Source organism: Macrobrachium nipponense, chromosome 23 (genome assembly GCF_015104395.2).
Source record: "Macrobrachium nipponense isolate FS-2020 chromosome 23, ASM1510439v2, whole genome shotgun sequence".
In the NCBI taxonomy this organism is placed as follows: Eukaryota; Metazoa; Arthropoda; class Malacostraca; order Decapoda; family Palaemonidae; genus Macrobrachium; species Macrobrachium nipponense.
Window position 1 is genome coordinate 53,721,815 of NC_061090.1, and position 18,766 is coordinate 53,740,580.

General features: G+C 37.6%; 1 protein-coding gene across 1 annotated transcript; it reads left to right on the plus strand.

The window, feature by feature from the left end:
* Positions 1-11,800: 11,800 nt before the first annotated feature.
* On the plus strand, positions 11,801-18,128 carry LOC135200825 (troponin C, isotype gamma-like). Its single transcript, XM_064229503.1, has 6 exons — positions 11,801-11,931; positions 13,472-13,499; positions 14,402-14,545; positions 14,941-15,060; positions 15,596-15,727; positions 17,969-18,128. The coding sequence occupies exons 1-6, from the start codon at positions 11,929-11,931 to the stop codon at positions 17,992-17,994; spliced, it is 453 nt and encodes a 150-aa protein (XP_064085573.1). The 5' UTR covers positions 11,801-11,928; the 3' UTR covers positions 17,995-18,128.
* The last annotated feature ends 638 nt before the right edge of the window (positions 18,129-18,766 follow it).

Consider the following 18,766-nt stretch of genomic DNA (forward strand, 5'->3'; position numbering starts at 1 on the left):
ATATATATATATATATATTTCTCACTTTAGGCAAAGACGATGCCAACAGGGCCACACCAATAATAAAAGAAGTTGGAACCTAATTACAACTGAACCTGAAGCTTTTACGTAGGATGGCCTGCTGCCTCGCATACCAACGAGTTTTACCCAAACTTCCCTGGCCAGGTAACAGTCTCAGGTACGGAGGTATTTAGGTTCCAACTCCTTATATATGGTATGGTTGGTAGTGGTGCCCTTGTCTTTCAATTGGAAAAAACCTGGTCTTGATCCCGGTGTGAGTCAGAGGTTTATTTTTGTACCAAAAGCCACCTATCAATACGTTTTCCCCTAAAAATTGGTTCCTCGCAGTGTTACTCTGGTACAAAGAGAAAGGCTCTAATGAATTTACTCGTAAAATGTAAGTTAATTTAGTACTTTTTACCTATTTCTACTTTCTGAACAGTTGACTCTCTTTTACTTCCCTTTCTTTGCCTTGCCCTTAACTGCGTCAATTCAGGCGCTTAAATTCCTGGCTTGCGCGTTTCTGGCGTTCTTCCTAGCGCTGCATCGTAGCACAAGCTTCTCACGACTGGTGGTAGCTCAGGAACGAGTCAGGTTAGGTAGAAGGTTGGCGAGAATTGAGAGCGCTCTGCGGAGCGTTAGAGTAGGCCACTCTTTGGACGACTCAGTCTGTCGTACTGGAATCATTGTTCGTTCATCCTGTACGCGTGGTTTCAACACGGCCGTCCTATGACTTCTCGTCGTTCTCCCTGGACAACTAACTCGTCCTTCGTAAGTTTTCGTCGACTAAATCAACGTGATGATGCTTGAAGGACCACCTAAAGGGAATATGACTTTCATCAATTGAATGTCAAAATTCAGGCAAACAGGTCTCTGGTATAATCGGGTATTTTATTGGTAAGATAATTAAGTACAAACCCCGAAGACATTCTATTGGTAGGCCTTGTTGTTGTGACCTCAGGTCATCATTAGCGGGGTTTATTGGAGGCACCAAGACTTGCCGGTGAAGATTCGTAGGTACAACTGCTTTTAATCTGATCAAAGATTTACCTGCGAACAGACACATAGGAGTAACAGCGGTTTGATTAGAAACGATTATAAATCCTAAGGATAAAGATGAGGGTAGAGCAGTCAAGATAAGCCCTCAAGCTGATCCGCAAACCCTCCTTGTCCCCGTCTCTCTCTCTCTCTCTCTCTCTCTCTCTCTCTCTCTCTCTCTCTCTCTCTCCGTCTCCGTTTATCATCTGTATGGGGCCCGCGACTCAGTGTTTGGCTTGATACCCTAAATTTCATGAAATAATCAGTCACCCAATCTCAGTGTTTATACACACACACACACACACACATATATATATATATATATATATATATATATATATATATATATATATATATATATATATATATATGCAGAAGCCAGGTACTATGTCGTACTCTAAGTAAATGGGGATACAATCCACAATGAAGTAAATTCCTCTTGTAGTTTAAAATATATATTACTTGTATAGGATTAAAGCTTTCGACCATCAACTGTGGTCTTGTTCACTAAAGTGTGATATGTCACCTCAAGGAACTGACAAGAAAGAGCACAGCATTTGAAAAAACAACGTTAGGAAACAAGCTAGTTCAAATTATGAATGATCAGGCGGTTGAGCCCTCGTTCTTTCCAGAATTCGTCTTGATCTTCGTGGGGAATGTTTCTATTGTCAACTGCTTGTTCTATGGTGGTTGGTGGTTAGTTGGAGAAATGACCTGAGTGGGAGTAAACAGGAGAGGAAGCAGCATCGTTATTGCACATATATTTCTAAAGTTTGAAATTTTCCCTTTCCTACATATCTCCTCACAAATAGCTGTAGTTTTCTGTAATGCCAGTATTTCCTGCAAAGGTCTCGTTTAATGAAATTAACGCCCCTTCTACTACTCGTCTCAAAGTCCGGTCGTTACATGCAAAAAACAACCTTTGTACCTTTAAAATTTATAGCGTGGTTTTTCTCCCATGTATGTTGCGCAATTGCACTGTATGAACTTCCCCTTCTGCAAGCAGCAACGTGTTCTTCCCTTCTCTTATCAATGGAACGTCCGCTTTCTCCCACGTAACATTCATTGCAATCACTACAAGGTATTACATATACTCCTACATTCTTTCTATTACCCGGGTTATTTTAATGAGTTTCTTCTTGATTGTACTATTGTACTGAAAAACTACGTTGAAGCCGTTCTTTTTTTCCTTTAAGCTGCCTAGAAAATTTATTAAGTTCTCTGTTATAAGGAAGAGCAAGAGATGCCTTAAAATCTGCTTTTTCAGTTATATCATGAGGGCGTAAAACATCGATCTAGCTTTAGATAGAGACTGTAGTATAAAAAACTTTGGGTAACACCAGTTTAGTAAAACTATCTACCAAGAAAATTTATTTCGGCGTCAATGAACTGGGGATACATATTCGGTATGCTCGAAAAACAAATTGGTTAAAACGTTGTGCTTTACTTTCGGTTCATGATATGGAAAGTAATGGATATAGGTGTTTGTGTGGGTGTTCTTCCTATACACGCTGATTTAAAGTCACTACTCACTGTGTCTCTATGAACTACCATATCTAGAAAGGGTAAGCCTATTTTCCATTTCCTTTTCCACTGTAAATTTAATAGAGGGCAAAAAACCATTTAGCAACTCTAAAAACCTATGAAAGGCTTCCTCGCCGTGTCTATAAACAATAAAAACATCACTACATACTAACCCAAATTTCAGGCTTGATGTCTTCTGTAGTGTGTCAACGTAAACCTTTTCGAAAAAATTCTCTCCCCTATATTGGCTAACTATGTATGGAATTTTTCGAAAAAGGTTTACGTGACACACTACAGAAGACATCAAGCTGAAATTTGGGTTAGGTATGTAGATGATGTTTTTTATTGTTTATAGACACGGCGAGGAAGCCTTTCATAGGTTTTTAGAGTTGCTAAATGGTTTTTTGCCCTCTATTAAATTTACAGTGGAAAAGGAAATGGAAAATAGGCTTCCCTTTCTAGATATGGTAGTTCATAGAGACACAGTGAGTAGTGACTTTAAATTCAGCGTGTTAGGAAGAAAACACCCACAAACACCTATATCCATTACTTTTTCATATCATGAACCGAAAGTAAAGCACAACGTTTTAACCAATTTGTTTTTTCGAGCATACCGAATATGTGATCCCCAGTTCATTGACGCCGAAATAAATTTCTTGGTAGATAGTTTTTACTAAAAACTGTGTTACCCAAAGTTTTTTATACTACAGTCTCTATCTAAAGCTAGATCGATGTTTTACGCCCTCATGATATAACTGAAAAGGCAGATTTTAAGGCATCTCTTGCTCTTCCTTATAACAGAGAACTTAATAAATTTTTCTAGGCAGCTTAAAAGGAAAAAAGAACGGCTTCAACGTAGTTTTTCAGTACAATAGTACAATCAAGAAGAAACTCATTAAAATAACCCGGGTAATAGAGAGAATGTAGGAGTATATGTAATACCTTGTAGTGATTGCAATGAATGTTACGTGGGAGAAAGCGGACGTTCCATTGATAAGAGAAGGAAGAACACGTTGCTGCTTGCAGAAGGGGAAGTTCATACAGTGCAATTGCGCAACATACATGGGAGAAAAAACCACGCTATAAATTTTAAAGGTACAAAGGTTGTTTTTGCATGTAACGACCGGACTTTGAGACGAGTAGTAGAAGGGGCGTTAATTTCATTAAACGAGACCTTTGCAGGAAATACTGGCATTACAGAAATACAGCTATTTGTGAGGAGATATGTAGGAAAGGGAAAATTTCAAACTTTAGAAATATATGTGCCAATAACGATGCTGCTTCCTCTCCTGTTTACTCCACTCAGGTCATTTCTCCAACTAACCACCCAACCACCATAGAACAAGCAGTTGACAATAGAAACATTCCCCCACGAAGATCAAGACGAATTCTGGAAAGAACGAGGGCTCAACCGCCTGATCATTCATAATTTGAACTAGCTTGTTTCCTAACCGTTGTTTTTTCAAATGCTTGTGCTCTTCTTGTCAGTTCCTTGAGGTGACATATCACACTTTAGTGAACAAGACCACAGTTGATGGTCGAAAGCTTAAATCCTATACAAGTAATATATATTTTAAACTACAAGAGGAATTTACTTCATTGTGGATTGTATCCCCAATATATATATATATATATATATATATATATATATATATATATATATATATATATATATATATGTGTGTGTGTGTGTGTGTGTGTGTGTGTATGTATGTATGTATGTATGTATGTATGAATACAAGTATCCTCGTTGACTTTCTAGATCATGACGCAGTAGTTTTTTCTTAGTACTGCTGGGTTGCAGTATCACCTTCTTATATATCATGAATAAAAAAAAATCATGCAGAGTCGTTGATTTCAAAAGCCTATAAGAAGTCAGTGGTTCAGTGGTTGACGTCCTGCTGCCGCCTCCTACTACAGTTATATATTTTGAGGAGGAGGAAAATCACGAAATCATAAGCTTCTTATGAACCTACTGTATGATACGCATGTGGTCATTTTAAGCGTGATAAAAAATAGTCTACGGTAAATGAACGCCACGTTTAACTATCTTGTTTTTGTTTGTTTTTTCCCTGTCATGCTGAACAACATCACGTTTTCGACGACTTAAGCATTATCATATTTGCAGGCGGGATAGATAATAGAGGTATATAAATATATAAGTAAATAAATAAACTGGTAAATAAATAAATGAATATATAAGAATCGATGTAACTTTGCTTCCAGCAAGGTTGGAAAGGCTTTATTGTAAATAAGTAATTCTCAAATGTTTCTTCTCTCTCTCTCTCTCTCTCTCCTCTTACCAGACTTAATAAGTTTCTGTTTCCTAGTTGCTATCTAGTGGAAACCAATAATAATAATAATAATAATAATAATAATAATAATAATAATAATAATAATAATAATAATAATAATAATAATAATAGTGAGATAAGTGATGGAATTCTAAGGAGGCAGGATGCAATCCGGAACCCCATGCTATAAAAGCCACCCGGTCGAATAGAATGACCGTGATAGAAAAAAAAATGATAATAATAAAAATACAATAAATAAATAAACAACTAAAAAGTTAAACAGTAAGGCAGAATGTGAAGCTGTTGAGACAGTATTCCATGAAACTAGTACGATGATGCCTCTGTTGATTAGTCTAACAAGCGTCAGCTAGATAGCTATGAAACGACAAGTGGATCGATGACATAATCATAACTATTTTGAGAATCCATCCAGACGAGATATAAGGGACATCCTCTTGCTTAATTCTGTTGGTTCAGTGTTAAGGAAAAAGAGGTTTATAAAAGTAAACAATATGATGCTGCAAATTGTATATCAATAATATTACATAAATGGTGATAAACTCCAAGTAATAATAATAAAATATTATAATATATGGTGAATAAACTCAAGTAGATAATAATAAAATATTATAATATATGTGGAAATTGTATTCAAAAAAATAATAATAATGTTATATATGTGAAAGTAAACAGTATGAGATTGAAGATTTATATCACCAAACATTACCTAAAAGGTGATTTAACAACAACAACAACAACAACAACAACAACAACAACAACAACAACAACAATAATAATAATAATAATAATAATAATAATAATAATAATAATAATAAGTAGTAATAATAATAATTCAAAATGGTGATTTAACAACAACAACAACAACAACAACAACAACAACAATAAAAATAATAATAATAATAATAATATAATAATAATAATAATAATAATAATAATAATAATAATAATAATAATAATAATAATAATAATAATAATATAATGCACCCAAATGGATGACCACAGGAAGGACATCCTTAGTACAAAAAGACAAGAGTAAGGGAAATATAGCCAGTAACTACAGGCCTATCACCTGCCTACCAATAATTGTGGAAGTTACTAACAGATATCATCAGTGAAAGGCTATACAATTACCTAGATGGAGAACAAACCAACCATCACACCCTCCCCCACCAACAGAAAGGCTACAGAAGGAAGGTAGGGGCACAAAAGACCAGCTCCTGATAGACAAACTGGTAATGAAGAACAGTAGAGAAGGAAAACCAACCTAAGCATGGCATGGATAGGCTATAAGAAAGCCTTCGACATGATACCACACACATGGCTAATAGAATTCCTGAAAATATATGGGGCAGAGGAAAAACACCATAAGCTTCCTCAAAAATACAATGCGCAACTGGAATACAATACTTACAAGCTCTGGAATAAGACTAGCAGAGGTTAATATCAGGAGAGGGATCTTCCAGGGAGACTCACTGTCCCCACTACTCTTCGTAGTAGCCATGATTCCCATGACAAAAGTACTACAGAAGATGGATGCCGGTACCAACTCAAGAAAGAGGCAACAAAGAAATTAACCATCTGATGTTCATGGACGACATCAAGCTGTATGGTAAGAGCATCAAGGAAATAGATACCCTAATCCAGACTGTAAGGATTGTATCTGGGGACATCAAGATGGAGTTTGGAATAGAAAAATGCGCCTTAGTCAACATACAAAAGGGCAAAGTAACAAGAACTGAAGGGATAAAGCTAGATGGAGCAACATCAAACACATAGATGAGACGGGATACAAATACCTGGGAATAATGGAAGGAGGGGATATAAAACACCAAGAGATGAAGGACACGATCAGGAAAGAATAAATGCAGAGACTCAAGGCGATACTCAAGTCAAAACTCAACACAGGAAATATGATAAAAGCCATAAACACATGGGCAGTGCCAGTAATCAGATACAGCGACGGAATAGTGGAATGGACGAAGGCAGAACTCCGCAGCATAGATCAGAAAACCAGGAAACATATGACAATACACAAAGCACTACACCCAAGAGCAAATACGGACAGACTATACGTAACACGAAAGGAAGGAGGGAGAGGACTACTAAGAATAGAGGACTGCGTCAACCTCGAGAAACAGAGCACTGGGGCAATACCTGAAAACCAGTGAAGACGAGTGGCTAAAGAGTGCATGGGAAGAAGGACTAATAAAAGTAGACGAAGACCCAGAAATATACAGAGACAGGAGGAATGACAAACAGAACAGAGGACTGGCACAACAAACCAATGCACGGACAATACATGACTCAGACTTAAGAACTAGCCAGCGATGACACGTGGCAATGGCTACAGAGGGGAGAGCTAAAGAAGGAAACTGAAGGAATGATAACAGCGGCACAAGATCAGGCCCTAAGAACCAGATATATTCAAAGAACGATAGACGGAAATAACATCTCTCCCATATGTAGGAAATGCAATACGAAAAATGAAACCATAAACCACATAGCAAGCGAACGTCCAGCACTTGCACAGAACCAGTACAAAAAGAGGCATGATTCAGTGGCAAAAGCCCTCCACTGGAGCCTGTGCAAGAAACATCAGCTACCTTGCAGTAATAAGTGGTACGAACACCAACCTGAAGGTGTGATAGAAAACGATCAGGCAAAGATCCTCTGGGACTATGGTATCAGAACAGATAGGATGATACGTGCAAATAGACCAGACGTGACGTTGATTGACAAAATCAAGAAGAAAGTATCATTCATTGATGTCGCAATACCATGGGACACCAGAGTTGAAGAGAAAGAGAGAGAAAAAATGGATAAGTATCAAGATCTGAAAATAGAAATAAAAAGGATATGGGATATGCCAGTGGAAATCGTACCCATAATCATAGGAGCACTAGGCACAATCCCAAGATCCTTGAAAAGGAATCTAGAAAAACTAGAGGCTGAAGTAGCTCCAGGACTCATGCAGAAGAGTGTCGGTTTCCGAGATCCTAGAAACGGCGCACATAGGTAAGAAAAGTGATGGACTCCTAAGGTAGGCAGAATGCAACCGAGAACCCCACACTATAAATGCCACCCAGTCGAATTGGAGGACTGTGATAGAAAACAAAATAATAATAATTCAAAAGGAATTGTCCATAACACACCTTTTGTTGGAGTGAACGAGCTACTTCTGGACAGTCATTCTCGCGCTGTAGGTTAGGTTACTGACCTTTTTTTTTGAAACTGTGCCGCGGTGGCAAACTGTTCTGTTTCCAGCATCTAAAAGATTGTTTGTATATACGCTGAAGATCGTAGCCTTTGGCCACATGCTCTTTAGGCTTTAGTCAATGGGCATATAATCTGAAAATTGTAGCCTATGGCCACGTACTCTGAAGAGTTTAACTACCTATGGTCACATACTCTGAATATTTTAGCCTATGGTCACGTACTCTGAAGAGTTTAGTATGGTGAAATACCTTGAAAAGTTTAGTTTATGGACACGTACTCTGAAGAGTTGGCCTATGGGCACATAATCTGAAAATATTAACCTATGGCCACATATTCTGAAGAGTTTAACCTACGGCCATATACTCTGAAAATATTACCTTATGGCCACATATTCTGAAGAGATTAGCCTATGGGCGCATATACCCTGAAAATCCCACCCACTGTACTTCACTATGAATCAAGTTACAATGAGCAACGAAGGGAAGTGTGTACGAATGGCTTCTCAGGATATGTATACAGTCGCGGACTAGGACTTTGGTGAGTCAGGTTAGGTTAGGCAAGGTAAAAAAAGTTAGGTTAGGCGATGTTAGATTAGGTTGGGTAAGGTTAGTTTCGACAGGTAGGCTACTGTCCTAAATAAAAAGCTGCATTTCAGCTGCATTTTCGGTATCGCCCTAGGATGATCGCTTAACGATTGTTTTGATATTCTGTGTGCTTTTCCAGAAATGATAAAGGTCTTGGGAGATTATCTCCCAAGTGACTCCAAAATTACTTATTGGACGAATTTTAAGTTATCGTTACTGCAGATTTTAGAAATATTAACCGGGTTCAAAACATAGTCTAAAGATAGAATACAAAATATCTTTTCGTCATCTTTAGAAGACCACCATGTTCATATTGCCTAGAGGAGATTAACTTTTACATACTTTTCAAAGAAAGATAAGAATAAAATCTAGTATTCATTATAACTTGAGTGTTTGCCCCACTTGTTGCATTTCGCCGGTAGACCAAGATGCGATCTGAGGGGGAGAAGCCTCCAGCAATATGACTGCTATAACTCGCGGGACTGTCCAGCCTGAACAAACGAATTAGCAGCAGGGACAATGCAAGAAAAAGGGGCTGAAAAGGCGAAGGTAGCAGCAGGGTGACGGTCTCATTGGAGCGTGAATTGTTCATTCAGACCTCGTCGGAAGCGGTGATGCAATCGAAGTTGGCAGGTGTGAGTTGGACGATTCTCCTTCCAGTTCTGATGTGATCGAGATCGGCTATCAGCAGGATCGATAGAGTTGGCCGATGGGGACTGATTGAACAATTATAAAGTAATCCAATAGCACCATGAAAAGGATATTCAGAATATTTTTTTTCTCGTTGAGAGCTGACTATTTGTGCATGAGTTGTGTCTTTGACGGAACCTGAAGAACCTACAATGTCTTTGATCAAGAAATCTAACTCCCTCAGGTACAACTTAAGACGTCGGTCCAGTGGATAAATGCATTTTGAATTGATTAAAGGAACAAAGTGTAATGATTACAGATATGATCATTATAGATATAGGCGTACTAAGCACTTAAATTCTTCCAAATAGTAAAACAGAGGCAATCAGCCATCCCTGACCCCAAAAGAATAGGAACCTTATTACCTGCCTGGATGATTCGCTTAAATGGCTTCGTTCTTAGCTTCAAAAAACTATGATAGGGATCGATAAATTAATTTCATTCTTAGCTGCAAAAACTATGAATATTCAAGGTTGAGCATGAATTATTATTAAACTGGAAATACAATTTTTAGTACATTATTAAACATTCGTTTGGTTATTTCAGTATTTCATGAACCTAGCTTAATTAGTTTTTCTTGATCAGTAGATCGTATGATTGGGGATCAAGATTCATAAAAACTTTATGCTTTCGTTCGTATCCTCAACATCAACGCTTGGCGACACTGTCTGCAGTCTCATTCATAATTGCCTCAAAATTCCAAGGTTATCAGAATGGAACCATATTCAAAATCAACAGAAGGAAAGAACTAAACGGGTGATGGCTGTTTTGGGAATCTATAGATCTTGTATATGTGACCAAATATCTACTCCAGTGTTTCACTTTCCTTCGTGGCTTATACCTTTATTTATGCATTTATCACGTTCCAAACGTTCGTGATTCAGTTACATACATATATACATACACATATACATATACATATACATATACATATATATATATATATATATATATATATATATATATACATATATATATATATATGTATATGTAGTATATGTATATATATATATATGTATATATATATATATATATATATATATATATAATATATATATATATATATAAATATGCAGACACATTCTGCTGCTTCCTAGAGCATCCAGTAGCTTAAACTTTCAGCTGTTCTTTAGCATTTCATAATGTGTTTAAAAGAATATATATATATATATATATATATATATATATATATATATATATATATATATATATATATATAATATATATATATAATATATATATGTATATATATATATTAATATGTGTGTGTGTGTGTGTGTGTACTCCTGACGACAGGGGATTCAGTGAAGATGAACTGGGGCCATCCCATAAGATATCATCCCTTCCCGTGACGAAACTCCGTTGGCTGAGGACCCTGGATACTGAATGACGCGTTTGAATGGCCACTAAAGCTTAAGATCTGACCGCTTTAGCACGCTGACGGTCACCGGCCAATCAGATCCCAGAGTCCGGCCAACTCCGAGATGTGATAGGCCAGCAGGAATCGCGAGAGAGAAAAGTAAGACAGTCGTGACGTAATTCCGCGCGAAATGTCAAGTATTTCCTAACAGGATCATGAGATTCTCGTCGGAGATTCGACACAGTTTAATGGGATTCAACCCAAATTAGAAATTCTTACTTTGAGTTTTTTTTCTGCTTTGTGCTGATTAGAATAGATGAGTCTCCCGTCACCCTTTTTCTTCTCTGTGTTTCGTGTAACTTTTAATCCCACGGTTATTTTCAACGAGGCCGAGAAGCAGATGTGAAAGTCCATTTTGACATCTCGAGACTTGCTGATTATTTTGTCGATTCGTCCTTTGTTTCGGTGGTAATGAATTCATCATCAAAACGTCAGTCACCCTCTGATTTGTAGCTATTTTTTGGGCTTCGTCTACAGGTCACCAATTGGCTGGAATACGCGACATAACTTAAACGCCTTGTTTTGTACGGGCGTGCTTGTGAGGTGTTCACGTGCTCTCGGGAGCCAGAACTGAACGTTCCAAGCAGATTTAAGTTGTCCTTTTGGTTTAGGGATGTTACGCTTTCGAGGAGAATGAAATAAAGAAAAAATAAATACAATAGAGCAATAGTCTTGCCAAGAAACTAGCATCACTAACTAACATGTAAGAGAGAGAGAGAGAGAGAGAGAGAGAGAGAGAGAGAGAGAGAGAGAGAGAGAGAGAGAGAGAGAGAGAAGGGGATTAGTCGCGAAATCTAAACAATCTGTTACCCGTCCTTCACCTTAACAGTCTCTGGCGTCAGCCATTGGTCCATTCTGGCAGCTCGACCAATCAGGTGGCAGCGTCCGAAAGTTGGTTTCGCGAAGAGCAAACAGGTGAAAAGGATGGAATCCAGGAGAGCCCTGAGAATGTGGGGGAGGAGGAGGAGTGAGTGAGTGTGTGTGTTACAGATGCCTATCGGTTTGTAACGGCTGTAAACGGAGGTGATATATAGAGGAGGTCCTGTAATGACCCTCTCACTGGCGCTCCTGAGCTAGCTTCAGTCAGTCTTGTACTCCTCCACCGGCGCGTGAGACACAAACACCGAATCTTCCAACCACCATGGTAAGTGATCTCCTTCCTCCGGCTCTTGGACGGCTGACAAATCCCGACAAATCGCTGTCGTGCGTCTCTTCCTAATTGGCGTTTGATGGACGGACTGATACTTATATATTTATTAACATTCCCCGCTTGGGCGGAAGGGGATATCAACGTCGCTTCCCTTTTGTTATGAGAGGAAATCTTAGTTCTTTGTGGAAATCTACGAAGGGAACATATGACCCTTTCGTGGCCATTCTCCATGTGGATAATTGGCGAATATGGAAATGAATCAGCGATTGCTGTCTGAAACCGGTCGTTTCATTAACAATTTTTAAAAAGAATCACTGCCTCCCTGGTTCTGTGATTGAACAGACTTGGCATCACAAGCTTTTCGTATTGATGAATCAATTTAGATATTATAGAAGCCTCACCTCTCTTTCTGATCATTGACAGATAACCTCCCGCCATTTTTTCTTCAATAATTGTAGTGATAACTTATATAGCAGTGATTGTTCTTGAATGTGGATTTATAATGAAATTATCTTTATTATTGGTGATTCTACGTACATTCGCTGGATGGCTCTTTGAAAGCACGTATATGTGTGTGTGTGTGTGTGTGTGTATGTATATATATATATATATATAATATATATATATATATATACATATATATATAATATATATATATATATATTATATATATATATATATATATATATACACACACACGAGAACCACACTTTTTTAATTTTTTCGAAGTACGACCACTTCATCCTATTAAGCCTGTTTCAATTTAAATTTCTCAAAGTTGATGATACCTATGATAACGATGATAACAGTGATAGGCCTAACGTGACGCTCGAGTGTATGTACCTGCTGGTCTTGGAATCTTGGGCCGAAATATGGCCCGGGGTGTGACTTGACCCCTTCCCAAAAAAAACCGTCTTGAGTGAATGGCCTTATCGTAGATGAGGCTGATTGTGGCTCGTATCAATTGCAGACATACTCTCTATCTATCTATCTATCTATCTATCTATCTGTGCATGTGCATATTTATACTAGGGAAGTATCTACATAGTTCTAATGATCGCTAGAGAAATTATATTGATCAAACGTACAGAAGCTTTCAGGTTATATTTCCTTTCTTTTTCTAATTCGCTTTAATGAAAAAATGAATTTCCTATCACCCACTTTCTCAATATATTTCTCATGATATGATCGGTACTCATCACTTCACTAAGCATGTGTATATCACAAATTTAGTTTTACAAGTGTTTCATTTCTCCAGACATTAATAACAAGTTTTGTAAATAATTTGGAACTACAACCACGTTTTTCCCTTAGTTTAATTCTTTTAATACTGCTTTTGTAGTGATTTATTCATTTTAACAAAATGTGTAAAAAAAAAAATATAGTTTTCATTCCTTTAGTATAGATTATAACTGTACGTAATATTTTAATTTCTATTCTCTATTCGTTCGAGGTGAACTGATAGTTTTCTTTGCTTTGTGTCTTGTTCGTTGTTTCATTTTTGTTTACCGTCGCTATCTCTTCTTTATCGCAGGATTCTCTTGAGGATGATCAGATCGAAGGTAAGCTCCATTCTGTAAACCAATATTTCTTTTGAATAATTTTCCAGATTGTCCTTACCCCTATCTAAGAAAAAAAAATTCCTTTCTCTTTGATATCCAGCACGGGTGTTCATGTTACCAACTATTACCAATATTTTTTTAATCTCTGGTATGAATTTAGAATTTTGCTATTTCCTTTCCATGGCCCGTTATTGAATCATTATTTCTTGCGTTTGTGTTGTTCCCTTGCTGGTGTCGATACCAGTTTTACATTCACCATTATTATCTTATATCCTAATTATTTATCATCTATACAGACTCTTCTCGTGATTTGACTAATCCGTATTTTATTACAAAACATTTCACCCTTCTCTATAATTGTACTTCGCAGACTACCCAACTGACAAACTCTACCTAATGTTTCCCATCTCCCTATGAGTTATTGCAGTGTTTGTCTTGTACCAACTTTGGACGATACCATACTATTTCCTCTCCACTGGAAAATTGCTAGAATTCATCTTGAACCTTTGCCTGAAGTTAATCTTATATTCAGCAATAAGTTAATTTTTTTTCTCTTACTCTGACTCGAAAGTATGGCTAAGGAAAGATTACATACACACAAAATTTATATATATATATATATATATATATATATATATATATATATATATATATATATATATATATATATATATATTGTGTGTATATTTATCTAATATATATTGTTATTAGACACCCAAGGACACACACAGATAAAAGCTGAGCTGAATCCTATGCTATTTGCTCAAGCAGTGTCACGATCATTTCCTTTCTGAAACATCTTTGTCTCTCCTCTGTTTTATATCAAAGTTTTTACCCCCAGATTATCCACATTTCCAAAAATATTCCAACGATAAATTTACTTTTTTTTCCTTCTTCTGCAGCCCTCAGGAAGGCCTTCGACTCCTTCGACACTGAGAAGCAGGGCTTCATCACCGCTGACACCATCGCCACCATCCTGAGGATGATGGGTGTCAAGATCTCCGAGAAGAACTTGGCTGAAGTCATCGCTGAAACTGATGAAGACGGTAAAGATGGCGCATGTCTTCCATCCGTTGTGAATACGAGAGAATCTTGATTCCTTCTTTAGGGTGAAAAGTATCTTTAATGCATAAATATGGAGAAATCTTCATTCTTTTTTTCCACTTGTAGAGTGACTTTATTCCTTCTTTAGGGTGAAAAGTATCTTTAATGCATAAATATGGAGGAATCTTCATTCCCTTTGCACCTGTAGAGTGAAAAGTATCTAAACTGATTGTAACATCAGCGTTCTGCCAAAAGACAGTTCTGTTTTCATTTCTTCGTCTGATCTGACCTAAGGAAAAAATCCTTGACTCCGATGCTGTTTAATTAATTAGATGCATTCTGGGTCTTCCTGGGATCTGTGTTTAATGGCTGTTTTTTTTTCTTTGACTTCACGAAGGCTCTGGCCAGCTTGAATTCGAGGAGTTCGTTGACCTTGCTGCTAAGTTCCTGATTGAGGAGGACGAGGAAGCTCTGAAGGCCGAACTTAAGGAAGCCTTCCGTATCTACGATAAGGAGGGTGAGTCCTTCCTCTCTCTCTCTCTGTTTTCTTTGTATTTTATATATCAGTATCAGAAAAAGGATCATTAGAAACATGAGGGTAATATTCTCTCTCTCTCTCTCTCTCTCTCTGTTTTTCCTGCATTTGTTTTGAGAAAATAGAAAAAAGGATAATTACAAACATAAAGGCAATATTCTCTCTCTCTCTCTCTCTCTCTCTCTCTCTCTGTTTTCTTTGCATTATATTTGACAGTTTCAGAAAAAGGATCCTTATACATATAAAGGCAATATTCTCTCTCTCTCTCTCTCTCTCTCTCTCTCTCTCTCTCTCTCTCTCTCTCTCTTTAGATATAAGAAAAAGCATAAGGAATCTAAGGATTTCATTCCAGCTCCTGGTGTCCCATGTTGCTAACCAACATAAGGAGCGTCCACTTTAGTACTAACAGAGATTTGGGAATATTATTCTCAGAATTTTCAAACTGAGGTATAAACTTTTCCGTCGACTCATTCAAAAGTCATTTTCATCCATTTCTCCTCCTCCTCCTCCTTCGCAGGTAACGGCTTCATCACCACCGACGTCCTTAGGGAGATTCTGACCGAGATCGACAACAAACTGACCCCCGCTGATCTCGACGGCATCATTGAGGAAGTCGACGAGGACGGTTCCGGAACCCTCGACTTCGACGGTGAGGATGTGTTCCGTCCACACACACACACACACACACACACACACACACCCTTAACTCCACGTTACAAAGGTAAGTGAAACAGTGACTTAAAACAAGTACTTTCGTAGTATACTCTACAATATGAACATGTAAATGTTGAATATACCACGAAAGTACTTGTTCCAAGTCCCTGTTTCACATACCTTTGCAACTTGGATTTAAGGATATTCTCAAGTACGTGTTCCTTCGTGCTACATTGGATGTATATACGTACATATACATATGCTTAAAAATGACAGAAACAACACAATAGTCACTGCCAGTCACAAACTTTAACCGCCAGGTTGAATAAGCCCTGGGTAAGTGAAATGTCGACATGACCACTGGCCGTTTATACACCTTAGTAACGATACATCTCTCAAATCATTTATGCTCACGAGTCATCCCATCTGCGCACTTATACAACGCAGATGCCTATTCTGGGCAAATGGAGGGGAATCGAACATCAGAGAGGGCACCATGCCATATAAACAGGCCCTCCGCTGGCCACTGGCCGTCCCAGAAGCGACTAGCTTACACATACACTTAACTATGCGAGGGGATAGGCTCTGGGCAGCCGCCGTGTCACCGGCGCTAGTCGTTAAAGTGGCCACCACTATGCCCAAGTGTGGATGGGCACCGTTCATGCTGGCACCGGTGTGGACGTCGACGAGAAGAACTGTACTTCTGCCACTCTTCTTCGTCGATTTTTTGTTTTTTGTTTTTATTCTATTTATTTTAGTCATATTCGAGCCAACACTGACGGATAGAAGGGAATTTGAAAAATGATAGACGTAATATGTCACTTATTCGTCGATTTTTGTTTCTTTTTTATTCTATTTATTTTAGTTATATACGAACCAACACTGACGGATACAAGGGAATTGGGAAAAAAATTATAAACGTAATATTAATTTTAGTTACTGTAACTGTATACTAGACAACATTGAATGATACAAGTTTCTTAATAAGAAGTGACAAAAACAACAAATATAGATTTCTGAGGATAGGTGCTATAGGGGCTGGCAGTCGTAGGTATGATCAGAGCTATATCGGATTGGGATAACTATATTGAATGATGGATAGCTAGGATCGATTGAAAACAAAGGAACCAGGCCCCCCTTAAAAAGAACAGAGCAAGCGCGCACCAGTACGTAGCCAAAAAAGACTTTCTTCAGTGAGTATTTGATTCATTGATCAGGTTTTCCCTTCGTCAACTTCATTATGACAATTTGTTATGCCTCATGATGCAAGCCTGTGACTTCAGTATTTCAAGGGCTTGTGGTGAAATAAGAACTTCAGAATACCCGCACCATCCACGACTTTCAGAATCAGATTTGCAGCAAGTCCGACTTCAACCAGAATCTGATGGATTCGTCCTTCGTTCATGAGTAACCTTTTTGGAAAACTTCTTACTGATATTTTCATAATGGTTTTTTAATAATAATGCTAACAAAACAACAGACAGAGAGGCAGACAGAATAAATGAGTGATTATCTGCCGAAGGGGAAAGGAGTGGGGTGGGGGGAGCTTGGAATTAATTCCTCACTAGATACGGGTCAGCAACATAGAATTAATGACATTATTTGAATTCTTGAAGAGCGTGACTCTCCACTAAGTAGCATTATCGAGGATGGATACTCAAGTGGTTTTATACTATTAAACTAAATTTAAAATCACGTTTGCTACACCATTTACTCACAGTAAACCTATATCCGGGAACGTAAATGGTATCCTTATAAAAAAAAACTTTAATATACTTTTTTATTTGTATTTTATTTTATTTTTTTACCACCGGAGAAAATCGCTCACTGCTCCCAGGAAAATAACCCCTTTCTGCTCCTTTTCAGCCCTATCGGGAAATGAAAAGCCTTTATTTTGCTCTAAGGAAAACAAAAATGAAGAAGAGCTTGTTTACTGGTAGTACTACCAAAATAATTCCACTTTTATTGCCTTAAGTTTTGCCCAATATGATTTTAGTCTCGTTGGCTTCGGTTCCAAGGAAGGAAATTGAAGACGAGTTTGTTACCTAGTAGAACTAGTAAGAGAATTCCTCTCCTTAAATGACGTACTACATTGGCTGCTAACTCGATGTATTATATACAGTTTATATTATTAATTCATCCTAAATCTGCTTCTTCCTCTTCAATTCAGTCCCGTCCCTTGTCCCAGAGGATGGTAAAAACAAACCACTCACTTTGTCTCTCTTCTTCTTTCCAGAATTCATGGAGATGATGAGCGGTTGAGCAATTCATTACCTTCATCATCATCGGCTCAAGTTCATCCACCATATTCATCCACTCGCGGCCTCACGTCTGTTGTACTTGTTGTTCATTAGTGTATAGATGGATGATTGGAAAAAATATATAGATTTATTTTATGGCTGTGTTTCTATTTCCTGTTCTCCTGAGTTTTTATTTTTATTTTTTGTCGTTCTTTTAAGGAAGAGAATAATATATTTCTTTTATTTATAATTGTATTTATTGGGGCATTTTTGTTCCTCTTTAGAAGAGAATAATGATTTTTTTAATTTTCATTATATTTATTGTGGGATTTTGTTCCTCTTTAGTAAAGGAGTTAATGTTACAAACGGCTTTACCTGTATTTTGTGTTACAACTTCATAAAAATTTGTTCAGTTTAGTGACATTACTGGACGTCATTTTTAGAAAGTAATGGACAAGTATGCATACTTTCTTATTTTCCTTTCGATTGTGAATGCAACTACCAATCTCTATAATTAAAAACAAACTTTTCTGAGTAAGTTGCCTGATGGTCACTGAGATGAAATCCTCACTCGATAGGCCACAACGGGAAAGTTTACTCAAATCTGCTATCTAATGTTATTCAACAAATATCATATCTGTTGTTGTTGTCACGAAAGGTGATGCGTGCTAGGTTTGCTTTTGTCCGGAACTAGGAAAAGGTGAAGTGTGCTAGATCTCTTTTTGTTCGGGACTAGTAAAAGGTGCTTGGTGCCCTGAAGAGCCAGAATCTCTATTGGTATGAGGCCAGCTTGA